This window comes from Ananas comosus, linkage group 18 (genome assembly GCF_001540865.1).
Source record: "Ananas comosus cultivar F153 linkage group 18, ASM154086v1, whole genome shotgun sequence".
Lineage (NCBI taxonomy): Eukaryota > Viridiplantae > Streptophyta > Magnoliopsida > Poales > Bromeliaceae > Ananas > Ananas comosus.
In genome coordinates, this window is record NC_033638.1 from 6302396 (window position 1) to 6316470 (window position 14075).

At 33.3% G+C, this 14075-nt stretch overlaps 1 protein-coding gene across 1 annotated transcript; it reads right to left on the reverse strand.

Moving 5' to 3' along the window:
* LOC109724393 (hexokinase-3-like) lies at positions 39-7590 on the reverse strand. Its single transcript, XM_020253207.1, has 9 exons — positions 7025-7590; positions 5675-5825; positions 5415-5594; positions 3975-4049; positions 2559-2711; positions 2343-2441; positions 2121-2248; positions 711-792; positions 39-619 (listed from the first exon to the last, which is right to left on the reverse strand). The coding sequence occupies exons 1-9, from the start codon at positions 7294-7296 to the stop codon at positions 287-289; spliced, it is 1473 nt and encodes a 490-aa protein (XP_020108796.1). The 5' UTR covers positions 7297-7590; the 3' UTR covers positions 39-286.

The window sequence follows — 14075 nt, forward strand, 5'->3', positions numbered from 1 at the left end:
CTACAAACTATATGACAAAAAAGGATAAATAAAAGCTGTTAAATAACTGTACATCCACAGCGATTCATTCACATTGTTATCGAGGTCAATCGCCTCGTAAAGGCATCTAAATGAGCCTTTTAAGATACAGGTAAGTAAGGTCATTGAAGGGAGAAAGAATGTAGCTTCAGCACTATACAAGAAACTGACATATTCTTCACAACAGATATAAGTTATGAAACAGATTTTTTTTTTCCTGTACAATTTTGCACATATTTCTTTCTTTTTTAAAGTTCTGTACGATGTTTCATCTATCTACCGAGTGTGCTGCAGCAAGAAGAGCCGCACCTAGTCCCGACCCATCCTCACAGACCTTGAGAATAACATTCTGAGCCACCTCTTCGCTCAACAGCTCGACCAAAGTCTCATTTAGATAATCCCGGAAGATTGCATAGCTTGAATAGAGGGGGCCCTCAATCGCAACAACCGTTCTCCTCGGCTTGCCTTTCGTTCTTCCATCTCGACCAATTTTCTTCAGTATGCTCACAATACCAGCTGCAGCTAAACGAGCGGCTCTTCGGGTGATTATATCACATACTTTAACGACAAGCCTTCGTGTCTTCAGAGGGACATCTGAGATCTGAAAGAGCAAAAAATGTGTAGAGCACATAATTTAGTTGACTATGTATGCAAAAGGACATAATTAAACAAGTTGAGCAGTGGATAATTACATGGAGATATTCTTGCAATATCGTTTTGACTTCTCTCAAGTCAGCAGAATCATCTGTGTGCATCGCAGCCATCAATGGAGTCCTGAATAACAGAAAGGGAGAGACACAGAGGCTAAGAAGAAACTCGTTATATGTAAAAATAGTGAAATCGCTATGTTAGCAAGCTTCAATTTACAGTAATTTCCCTCTCACTAAAGAGAAACTCAATTGCTGACCTTAGTCAACATGAGTTCGGATGACAATTTAATGAATTGATGGCACAATATAGTATTCGTGCTCTTCTACCACATGAAGAAAAAACTCCAGAACAACCGAAATTGGTTCCTAGATAGTATTAACCTAGGTTGGATCCCCAGACATGATTTGTGCACCAACAGGATTATGGCGATAGCCATATTAGTAGGATTTGTATCTTAACTCTCACCTAGAAATGCCTCCCTCTGTCTTTCTCCATTACATGTGCATAACTGCATATAAACTGATACAAGTTGCATATCATGTTTTGATGACTTCCATCTACGTCTACACATCTGAGCTTATATTGCGTGTCCTAGATATACAATGTTTAAAATGTTAGTGTGTCCCTATTGCATTTTCTGATTATCCTGTACCCTTGAACTTCAAAAATAATTGAAGTTTACCTAATATTATCAAATTAACAGTTTATTGAACAATTTTGTTGAATTTTATGATCTTATTGCATTAATTATAATTAGTTTAATCTGCAAACTTATTTTTACAATATTTACAGCTGAATTTGATGGTCATTCCAAATTTTTGGAGCTATTGGGACAATGGGAAAGTGCAAGGGGATAATTGTTAAAATTTTTAATGCAGTGGTTAATTGAAACAGGGGCTAAAAGTGCAAGGGGGTCTCTTGTAGCCAAAAGTTAATTTTGATAGGTAATGACGAAGATCTGCACATGCAGATGGTTCAACGGAGTAACAAGGAAACAATACAAAGCATTACACCTATTACAAATCGAGATGCCAGCCAAAAGCAATATTCAGCCAGGCACGTGAAAAGAAAAGGGTATGTAAAAAAATTTAAAAGAAAACAGAGAATATAAGGTGTTTTGGAAAGAAATGGTTAAGAATGTACTACTTCCTACAAAACAAGCACAACAGAAAGAGATCAACAAGAGAAAATGCAAGAGGACAGCTATGCAATGATTATGAGAAGCTTCTCGCACCATATCCATACAATGTTTAAAAAAAAAAACAGATCTCAATTTAGCAAACTAAAAGAAAAATGACAGCCCCAAGCATGACAAGAATGGCATCACATCCATTATCATGTATTTAACACATTTATGAGCCAAATTATCATTAATCTGACTATTCCGAGAATTGAAAGTGACATAGCACAAAAATCAAATTAAGAAACACGAACAATTAGCAGCTTCTTACCTTAAACTAAAAGGTACATTTAAATTCTGAGGTGTATCACCAAAAATATCTGATTCTTGCGCCATCCTCTGAAGCACCCTTCTTGCAACGTCACCCAAATACATACCCGAGATCATTTTCTCAAAGCCCTACAGTGAAGACAATGTGATGAAGAATTATTTGTTTTTATTTTTAAATACCATTAGAAAGGATAAACATATACCAAAGCGAGTAAAATCTAACCTGATCATTTGGATTTGGACTTTCATCATCCAGAGCTATGTCATAAGAAGTTCTTGGTAAATGCGATGACCAGAAATTGCCCCATTCCATGTTGACAACCTTACCACGAAAGAGGTCAAAGTCACACATAAGCATAGTGACTAGCATATTTGACATCTCAATGAGTAAATAAAATGCACACTCAATAAGAATAACTAAAAACAGGGAAAATAGTACCATGCTTCCAGAATTTGTAAGCCCTTGGCACTTGATAATTGCATCAGTACGTTCCACATAACAAGCATTGCTGCCAGTTCCAATAACAACAGCAGCCACTGCATCCTCATCATAATAATGACCCAGAGCTAGTGTGCCCACTGTATCATTCACCTGCTTACAGGGACCAGTAAAATAAATGATATTCTTATCATTGCTTGCCAAGGGAATAGCCCCTTGGCCTCTGATTTCCATAAATAGGACACAATGAGAATGAAAATACTACAGAATGTCCATTTTTCATTAGCCATTGTTTTTGGGAAAGAAATGGCTCATCAGAGAATGATTGATGTCAATCAGTGAATACTGAAAATGATAGAGGTAAATAAGAGCATATTCCGCATCTACCTGAGGCAACTAGGAGTCATATTTTGGTACTTATGTGTATATACTAGCCTCTTGTTTCTACCATCACACTCCTTTCGTTTTATAACAACCATTATTAAGTTGTGAATATGAATAAAAAGCAAAATATTTTATCACACTCCTTCCGTTTGGTGCTTTTTTCAACGCCCTATCCCTTCTAGTTCCTTCAGCAGTAGCCATGCATATGACCCATGTGAAAAGTTTCACATGGGCACCTAAGTGTTCTGATTAGTTGCCCATGTGAAGCTTTTCACATGGATCATATGCATGGCTACTGCTGAAGGAACTAGTAGGGATAGGGCGTGTAAAAAAGATGAAACTCTAGCAGAAAACAAAACTAAACTGGAAAGGTGATAAGCAGTAGAATATCCTGTCAAAGTAGAAGAAAAAAATGTTCTATCATGATAATATGTACCTGCACAGAAATGAAAGAGAATAGGAACATCTTTTTATATTGAAGAGGAAAAAAAAAGTATCATATGATCAGGAATTTAAAATAAGGAATCCTAAAGGATTGAAAAAATTTACATATCTTCATTAAAAGGGTAAATGTTAAAAGAGAATCTGGGGGAAAAAGACAAGCAAACTTTCCATAGATTCACCGAATCATCGAGATGCAGATGATAAATAGGACTTTAGTAGTTCAAACTGTATTAATTATGTTCTTCCTCTCCTGTTCTGTTCTCCCTCTCACTTTATTTATTTCCTTAATTCAAATAAGAAAGTTGTAATATTGGCAAAGTATGCATAAATGTCTGTCCGACTTTTAGAAATTACGGAATCATAAATAATTGCATCTATACCTCCTTGCATGAAAGTAGTGACATAGTATGAATACTAGAATATGCATGTCTGTTGAGATAAATGATTCACTTCAGACCAGAGCATGCAGGCATTGGCATTTCATGCAAGATAAATAGATTGCAAGCAACTATTTTAGGAACTAAATATAATTCCCATGTATTAGTGTTACTGTAGTGTAGAGCAACCCCAAGGACTCTCAAATCGTACCAAGGCTGCAACACGCATATTCAGTCCCCTCTTTGTCATTGCTTCCTCTAAACACTGAGCAACATCTTTTCCAACCTGAATTCCAAAGCAAATGTTAGCTCCAAAACATGCAAAATTGCAACTGTCAAATAACAACAAACCAAGATATTTAAAACATATATTTATTTAGCTCGCCACTCAATAACATTGACAAATGACCAGCAGATGATACTTGAACAAGAACTTCCTAAATATATCAAAAGCTTTCATTGATAAGCCATGCAAAATAATTCCTCCAAATGAGCATAACTACACAACTCTATAGACTACACACTTTGTAGCAATTTTTTTGGCACACGATAAATCTTTGAAGGACCATATGGCTGCAGAATAGCATAGAAAGAAATAGCTCAGGAATGGAAAATTTTTAACAGAGATGACTAATAATGCATAGTGAGATGAGATAGAACTCTTGAAACGTAACAATAAAGAGATAAAATTACCCATGGCCAACTCGTTCAAGAATATGATATCACCATTTCAATTTTCAGATGAACGACAGCTGAATATGGCTCACAAATTGGAGGTTTGAAAGAGGCCAATATCAATATGCAACAATCTAAAAGCCTGCACTTATATATCTCTCACAAAAAAAAAAAGGAGATCTGTCTATAATTGCTCTCACAAAAACATGCAATCAAATATAGCATTTCACACTTCAGAAGCAACCGCTTATAATAGGGCTAAGCTGGGACGCGCATAACTGCCAGAATATAACTGCTCTTAGTTTTAGGTATTTAGTATTGGGAACACCTTTAAAAACTCTCAACACCTTATTCAACAAAAGAGAGACATTTAATCCTAGTTTTGATATGATTTATATTGAATCGCAACTGCAGCCCTACAAATAACCTGACTAGCGCTGTGTTAATTCTATTGAATCGGGACTCCAGCCCTATAAAGAACCTGACTGGCCCTTTGCTAATTCAGGTTTATCACGGCTACCTCCGATCATCTAATCAGACCTTTTATGATTTTTGTGAATATTATCTATTCCATCAGTCGTTCTCCAAATGCCAGGAAGACTCAAGTGTACTGTGCAAACTAGCATGTCCCTTTTATTTCCCTAATCTTTTTCCCTTCAAGTGTGACCGAGGAAACAACATGAGAGGATGACCACATCTGATGTTGAATAAACCCAACTAGGAAGATAATTTCATCTATCTTCCAATTAGTACTTATATAAATTGATTAGATTATATCAACATAATCGGTAGTCTAATTTCATTGTTCTCCTTCTATCGTGTTTAGTGCTAATAAACTTCATCCTAATACAAAATGCATGCTATTCACCAGTTGAACATTAATCGCCTACTGGAAGTACAATAAAACACTATAGACAACTTAATGAGAAATAAGCAACAGTCCAATCAATGACCTACAAACTGAAGGACAACTTACAGTATCTTCAATTGAGAAACCTTTGGTCCATTTTATAAGAACACCTGAAGCAACAGAAGTTTGTCTAACAGGAAAAGAAAATGTAAAGCCAAGCGCCCTTTCATCATCTGAGTGGTGTTGAGAACCATCTTCTTTTTCAACGAACCGTTTTAGTGTCAGTGCAATGAAATCAAAAAGGTTCTGCAAAGAGGAAAACAGGTATGCATTTATATATGCAGAACATAATGCCAACAAATAAAAATTCAGAAAGAATTAATCACCTCACTTGAACTAGTCATCAATTCATGAGGAATTGGTTGCCGTTCAACTTGGTGATTCAAGATCAGAGACCCTTTACCACCTAGCTGAACTCGCAAGACTCTGAAATTCGTACCTCCGAGATCAAGAGCATAGTATGTACCTTCCTCCGTCCTACTTGGCAGAAGCAAACACAGTAATGGTTAACATACTTTACCGGGCACCACAAACCCGGCTCAATTGACAAACAGAAAGCAAATGGCAATCTAATTTTACAATTTAAAAGCCAGCACTTTTATGCAATCTATTAATCATCTAATCTTTCCTACACAAATGAAGTACAGAGGAAGAAACGCCAATATGGAGCAATCTTCCACACAGTTCTACACTTAAATAGAAACGGAGCATGATCAAATAAGTTGCTCATCCTGTTTCTGTTAAAACTCCAAATATTCAAAATTCCATTTTTATGAAGTCATCACTGCAGCTATTTCAGCAGCTTAAGAGCTGAAGCACACAAATAAGGAAAAGCAGACTGAAAAATGTAAATAAATCCAGTGCTTATAACAAGAATATGAACGACTGATTATTTTAGTAACCATCACAATTTAATCCAATAATCTAATAAGGAAAAGCAGACTGAAAAATGTAAATAAATCCAGCGCTTGTAACAAGAATATGAACGACTGATTATTTAAGTAGTAACCATCACAATTTAATTCAATAATCTAAGAAATTATAATTCAGAACAAATTTCAGAGTCAAATAAAGGCACAAATTAATTGAGACACCAATAATTGCGAAAATCACAAACAAAACTACTACCCACTTCTTGCCCGTGCAACAAATGTCATTATTCTCAACCTAACAACAACCGCAAGAAAAGTACTAAAATCAAGAAAACCAGCAATAAATACAACCAAGTACAACAACACCAATGTAAATTAACCAAACCGAATCATAAACGCATCAACCCTTCTTCGAAATAGGTCCGACGTAACACACAAACAACAAACACCTTAGCTTTATATAAAGGGAACAGACGAGCATCTTACGCTTACTTCCCCCATCTAATGCTTCATATTTAAACTTCACTAAAAGCAAAAAATCAACTAATACAACAAACTGGCAACAATCACATAAAAAAGGAGTCAACATGTGCAATTGTAATCAATCTAAGATCAATCACAACACAACATATGCAACCAAGTCAAAACAATCCCAATCCAAATCCACATATCCTCACATATCCTCGCATAACCATCAACCTAACCATATGCACATCAAGCCTCTCTACAAGCGAAGGGGAGGCATAAACCCACGAACTACAAATATGTTAAGGTAATAAGAGGTGCACGGAGGAAGCAATATACCCATCGGGGAGGGAGTCGACGAAGGTGAGGAGCATCTTGAGCTTGCTCCCACCATCGGAGGCCAACCCGGCGTGCATCTCCACCACCATCGCGTCCACCACCTGCCTCAGCCTCGCAACCGGGGTGGCGCACCCCTCCTCGAACTCCCTCACCACCTCCGCCGCGCGCCGCCACCTCCCCCGCCCCCGCGCCCTCCGCCACGCCAGCGCCGCCGCGATCGCGCAGCTCACCACGGCGCACCCCACCGCCACACCGAACCCTACCCTCCCCATATCCCACCACCACCAAAACCCTATCGATCACTTCATAGGACGCTCCGAGAGGAGCCGGAGCCCTAGATTGCTGCGGAGAAAAGCGGCTTCTGCGGTGGAGAACCGCTTCGCAGAGAAGCTGCTCGACGAAATTCTCCAGAGAGAATGGAATAGAGAGATGGCGGAAACGAAGTAAAACAAAGGAGACAGAGTGAGAGAGAGAGAGATGGGAAACGCGAAGAAGAGAACGGGCAAGAGGAAGGGAACCGACAAGGGAAACGAAAAGGCGAGAGAGAGAGAGAGAGAGAGAGAGGGGCGTAACAAAATATAGCTAAATAAATATAAAAACTTATCGTGTTGAGCTCATGCGTTTTAAAATGTATAGGAGCATGAGTACGTTCTCTGGGCTTTCAAAAGCACAAGTATCTTCGTTTTTATAGATTACTTTCGATAACAAGACATTCAAATTCACGATCGATTTCGTAAAGTATAATTTATACTATTAAAATCATCTAAAAATTAAATTTTATAATTTTTATTTTAAATATTATTTAGTAAGTGATCAAAAGATTGCAAAAATTACTATTTTAACGTTGATGTGATACGTTTCTAAGTTCAACAGTGTAGAACAATCTAAATTATATGAAACTTTAATAAAAAAATTTACTTAATATCGATAGCAAGATTAATACTTTTGATTTAAAATTTGAGCCTTCTATCACTATTTTTTATAAAATTTTTATTTTCAGCCGTTTATTTTGAGGCTACTCGTTCACTAGACAAATAAAGTGAAAAAATTATTATTATTATTTTTTGAGAGATAGGTAGCACGCTACCCGCTTCGTTTATTTCATTTAGAAATAAACTTAGCTAGAAATGTAAATCAACTAGAATTCAAACTTGGGTCTCGGGTACCAATCATCAAGTCCTTTGCCACTTGCTCTAGGGCATGTTTGGTTGCCCGTAAGTGAAACATAAAAGTGGTATTTTTGCGAAGTGGGACTATTTCGGATGTTTGGATTATAAAAGTAAAAATATAAGTGACTTTTGAAAAGTAAACCCATGAAGTGGATTATAACTAAAATTTACTTTTTTGACTTCGGCAAAAAAATTCCGAAGTGGTTGAAAGTGGGCCGCTTCCTCCACACAACTTAAACCTTCTTCCATACCATCTACAAAACAAAAAAAAAAAAAAAAAAAAAAAAAAAAAAAAAAAACCCACCGAACAAAACAAAACAAAACAAAGAAAGAGACTACCTTATTCATATCATCTACAAAAAAAAGAAAAAGAAAAAAAAAACTACACATCTAAAAAAAATCATTTTATTTTTTTTATTTTCATATATATAGAACCAAATAATAGAAATCATAAAAATTATATTTTTTTCTTTCACTTTTTTGAAACGAAACATTTGAACTAAAAAGTGACTTTTATAAAAGTCACTTTTTGAAAAGTGACTTTTTTTTTCACTTCGATCAGTTACAGACAACCAAACATGCCCCTAGGAACGGTTGGTGAAGTGAAAAAATTATGAAATTTGATTTTTAGATAGTTTCAATAATGTAGATCATATCTAACAGAACCGATTGTCGAATTATATGTCCCATCATCGAAAACAACTTATAAGCACGGAGACCTCCGTACTTTCAAAAACATGGAGCCTAGCTCTAGGAGCATTCGTATTTCTCATTTTTTAACCGTCAGATTGTATTAAATTTGTTTTACTAGTGATATACGAATTTTGAGGCGATTTGATGGCTAAAAAATTATAAGCATGTTGAATTCCTGTGCTTTAAAAAGCACACGAGTTCAACTCAAATTTTTCTAAACTATTGGAGTATTTTAAATCTCCTAATCTACAATTTAAAATTTTGATTATACTATCCAATCTTTTATTCTATTTAAATTGGGTCGGCAATGTCACATTAACTTCAAAATTAAGTTAATTTTTTATTTTAATAAAATTATATTTGCGAGAATTGTATGAAATATATGAATAAAATTAGTAAAAGTAATTGATTCGGTTAAATTTTGAAGTCAAAATGATATTGACTGATTCAAATGAAACAGATTGAAAGGTTAGATAGTAGATTAAAAATTTTAAAACGTTCTATAGTTCATGTAAATTCTATATATTTTTACCTAAGATATAAACAAATAAATGATTATTTTATTTTACTACATTATTGATTAATTCTCATTCTTTTGATGACATTTATTAGGGGAAAATGAATGGGCATTTTCTAATATAATTTTATAGTATTGGAAGAGAGAAAATTAAAAGCGAATTAAATTTTTGGATATTCCAAAGCATAAAATAGGTAATTGTAGCCATCATATTACCAAACTATGTCTAGTAATTAGAATATTGCATTTAGTATGTATATATAGTTTACTAGTGATTTAGAAAAAAAAAAAAAAACATTTAATTATATGATATTTTTATTTTTATTTTATCATAAGGACTCGCAATCGAATAAGATAGTAAAATAATTTTTTTGCCATAAATTGTAATAATTAGTAAAAGAGATTCACAGACATGATTGCAAAGTGAAATGTAAAATTGAATGTTGCTATAGTTTAATTCTAGAAAAAATTTTAAATACCACCTCTGTGGTTTCGCGCTTTCTCATTTCAGTATCCGGTGGTTTAAAATGTATCATTTTAGTATCATATGGTTTTGCTTTTTTCTTTTCCTTATCCCCTTCATTAATTTTCTCATTAATTTAGTGACAAAGTTAAAATCATAGAGTACTGAAATAAAAATTTGATAAACTATAAGATACTAAAGTGAATATTCAATAAACCATAGGTGAAGTATCTGAAGTTTTCTATATATGATTTAACAGAGAATTAACGGAGGTATTGACGGGAAGAAAAAAAAAATACAAAGTACTAAAGTGAGAAAGCGTGGAACCATATAGAATATTCTATCTATCTTGAATAAATTTCAAAAAAAAGTATCAAATAAAATATTTATTTATATATCCAATAATACTTAATTTTCATGCATTTCAGAACATTAGCTTATAATACATTCGCTTCATAAGTGCAAGAGAAAAATACTAGCATTTTTTAATTATAAAATTGTATAAGAAAAATCAATTATTTTAGATTAACAAATACAAAGGTTATTTGAACTTTAAGAATATTGGTAAATAAATATGTGAATTAAAAAAAATTATACTACACATAATTTATCATTTTATAAATTTTTAGTTATAACAAATTTGTCACTAGAAAAATTGCTAAAAAAAATAAAAAATCACCACTTCCACCATACCCGGGCTTATTTCTACACCCATTTCCCTCTCCCTCAAATTCTATTTCATATTTTAATTAAATCAAAATTTTTAATTTAATATTTTACAATATTATAAAGTTTAAAAATTAAAATTAAAGTATAAGATGAGATAAAAAAAAATGATGCAGTTGCATACTAATGAACACACGCTTGCACTCTAATCTATAGTGGGAATAGTGGTGAGACATTTGAATTAAAATTTAGAAATATTTAGTGCAAAAGGTAAGTTTTTGAAATTCATACATCAAATTTGTTACAAATGATCAGAAATTCAAAATAGCCACATTAAAATTAAAGTACTCAAGTGAAAATATATAGCAAATCACAAAATCAGAATAAAAATGCTATCGAAAACTTTATTATAAAATGTACATTTTACATCTCGTGATTCTAGAATTCACAAATTTCTTTTTAAATATGTTAGCATTAAAAAATTAATTTAATATGGTGTGTAAGATTTATATTTATAGATTGCAAATGAACTTCTCTTTCTCTACAGTTGTTCTAATTTTATGATTAGGTTCTTAAACTATAATACGCGTGGCATTTTGGTTCTGAAATTTTAATTTATTATAATAATTTGTGATTTAAATTTTTAAAATTTTTTACAATCCCACAATATAATTTAGTTGATTAAATTACAATTAACCATAATATAATGGATTCGAACTCAAATCATCAACTTAAAATGCTTATATCTAGTTATTAGTAATAGACTTCTTGATTTTTATATAGCTAATTATAATTTATTTTATATCCGAGGTGGAACTATTAGAAGCGATAAAAAAAAATATATTCAATTTTTAGAGCAATGAGTCTATACACCAAAAGAAAAAAAAAATAAAAGAAAAAAAAGCTTTAAATATCACACCCCATGATCCAAATGTTATTATTAAAACCAAATATATTTCTATAAAATTCAACTTTTCATATTTATTTGTACAAAAGTTCAGTGATATTCATATTTGTCCCTCTAGTTTGTTACCATTAAAATGCTATTTATTTTTTAACAAAAGATAAGAAAAATAATATTTTTGCCATCACAAATATGTCCCTGCAAAAATTCCCACCGTTAAAATTATACAAAAACATCCTTTCAAAAATTTTCAATGGTCACCTTTTTCTTTCTCCAATCATAAATAATATAAGAGGAATAAAAAGATCAATTTATCTCATTCATTTATCAAGGTTAAGTATTTTACCTATAATTAACTATATTTTTTAAACGGATCCATACAGCGGGGGGAGTATATTTTGAAAATGTTATAATTTTTGTAGGCATAAATATGAAAAGTTGAGCTTTATAAGAATGGAAAATATTACAGGGTGCGGTATGCAATTTAACCCCAAATAAATATATAAAATGACGAAATTACCCCTACAAAAATAAGAAAATGACGGATTCGGACCCGTGGGCGTGCTTGACTCGTGTCGGCAAAAAAGGCGCCTCTCTCGCTTTCGAACAAAGCTCCCCCTTTTCGTTACAACTCAACCCCTGTTGTTTCCACTTATTTACGAGAATGCCACCGCATTTATGTCTCCCCGATCGAATCGGTGGCGCCGCTTTGACCGAGGACCACGTGGAACGCGAACGGTCTCCCTTGATCGGACGGTGGAGAAGAGATCATCATGGCACCTCGGTTGCACGGCGGTGATATTCCTGCTACATTGTACTTCAGTACGGGTGTGTTTATTTCACCGAAAGTGTGACAGGATTATTGCCGGATTTTGACTTCGCTTTCGATTCAACGTAATAAAATTAGGGGAAAACTTCAAAAACCCCCCTTTGGTTTCAATTTTTTTCACTTTAGTACCCTATGATTTAAAATGTATCAAATTAGTACCCTGTGGTTTCTCACTTTATCACTTTAGTACCCTGTGGTTTAAAGTGTATCAAGTTAGTACCCTGTGATTTTGCACTTTATCACTTTAGTACCCTGTGGTTTTAATTTTGTATCAAGTTAGTACCCTGTGGTTTTTTAAATCACAGGGTACTAAAGTGATAAAATGTGAAACCACAGGATATTAAAGTGATAAAGTGTAAAACCACGGGGTACTAACTTATTACACTTTAAACCACAGGGTACTAAAGTGATAAAGTGAGAAACCACAAGGTACTAACTTGATACACTTTAAACCACAGGATACTAAAATGAAAAACTGTGAAACCACAAGGGAGGTTTTTGAAGTTTTTTCTAAAATTAGTTCAGATAGATTTTTTTTTTTTTTGCTATTTGTTTGTATAGGAGTGGAACTGAAGTTTTTATAAGGGTTTTGTTTTTGTTTGGTGAGAAGTAAGTGACATAAAAATTAAATTGGCGAGAGATAACTATTTTTTTTTTTTTCATTTGTTTTATCGGCAGATATCTTCGGTCTGGAGAGGGTCGAAGTCATTTGCGTAATTTTGAAAAGTTTGAGTTTCATTCAAAGATAAAATTATGATGATTCAAAGAAACACGGTGATTGAATTACCGTGTTCATATCCACACTCTAATCCCTTATTTTTTACATAGAAATAAAAAAAATATAAAAAAAAAATACGGTGATTCAATCATTATATTTAAATACACGATTCAATTATCATGTTCAACTTAAAAATACTATATAAGTGCTCGCATGGCAACAAAAGGATTATTTATGCAAATATAAATTTGTTATGACCATTTATAAATTTTTTTTTCTTGAGGAGGCTAAATGCAAAAAAAAACTCCTAGTTTTGAGTAGGGATGTCAGCGGGTCGGATTTTCAAAAATCCAAAACCGAACCCGAAAACCAAATTAAAATCCGAACCTAGATTCGAACCCGAACCCGAACCCGAAATAATAATTTCTCTTTACCATATTTCAAAATATATTATTATAAAATTAAAATTTTCAAAACACAATCAAATGCAACATTAAACATCCATGCCATACTATATCAATATCTGGATAAAAAAAAAATACAAATTCAAATAGTTAAAAATAACAATACATATATTGTATAAATAAATAAATAAATAATATGTATATAATTTATTCCGGTTCGGGTTCGGGTTTGAGTTTGGGTTCGGATCAGGTAAATACATAATTCATACCCGTATCCATATCCATTGGATTTTTATTTTTTATACTCATAACTGAATCTATACCCATTAGTTCAGATAAACCCACTCAATTCGGATTCGGATTTGAATAATATTTTAAATATCCATATTCATTAACATCCCTAATTTGATGTCTATGTATGTAATTTAACCTTTTTGGATTTAATAACCCGTTACCACCGTCTTACTCCTTTTTTTTTTTTTTTAAATCTTTCTAGGCCTTTTTGCATAAAAAATCCACTTATTTTGGGCTTTTGCAAAACCGGGTCATCTTTTTTGTTTTTGCAGATTCGGTCCGCTTTTTCAGCAAACTGACCAAAATACCCTTATTACTTTTTCTCTTTCCTCTTTCTCTCTCCTCTTCGTTTCTGTCGTTCTTTTTTTTTTTCTCGCCGAAAAAAAAAAGGCGG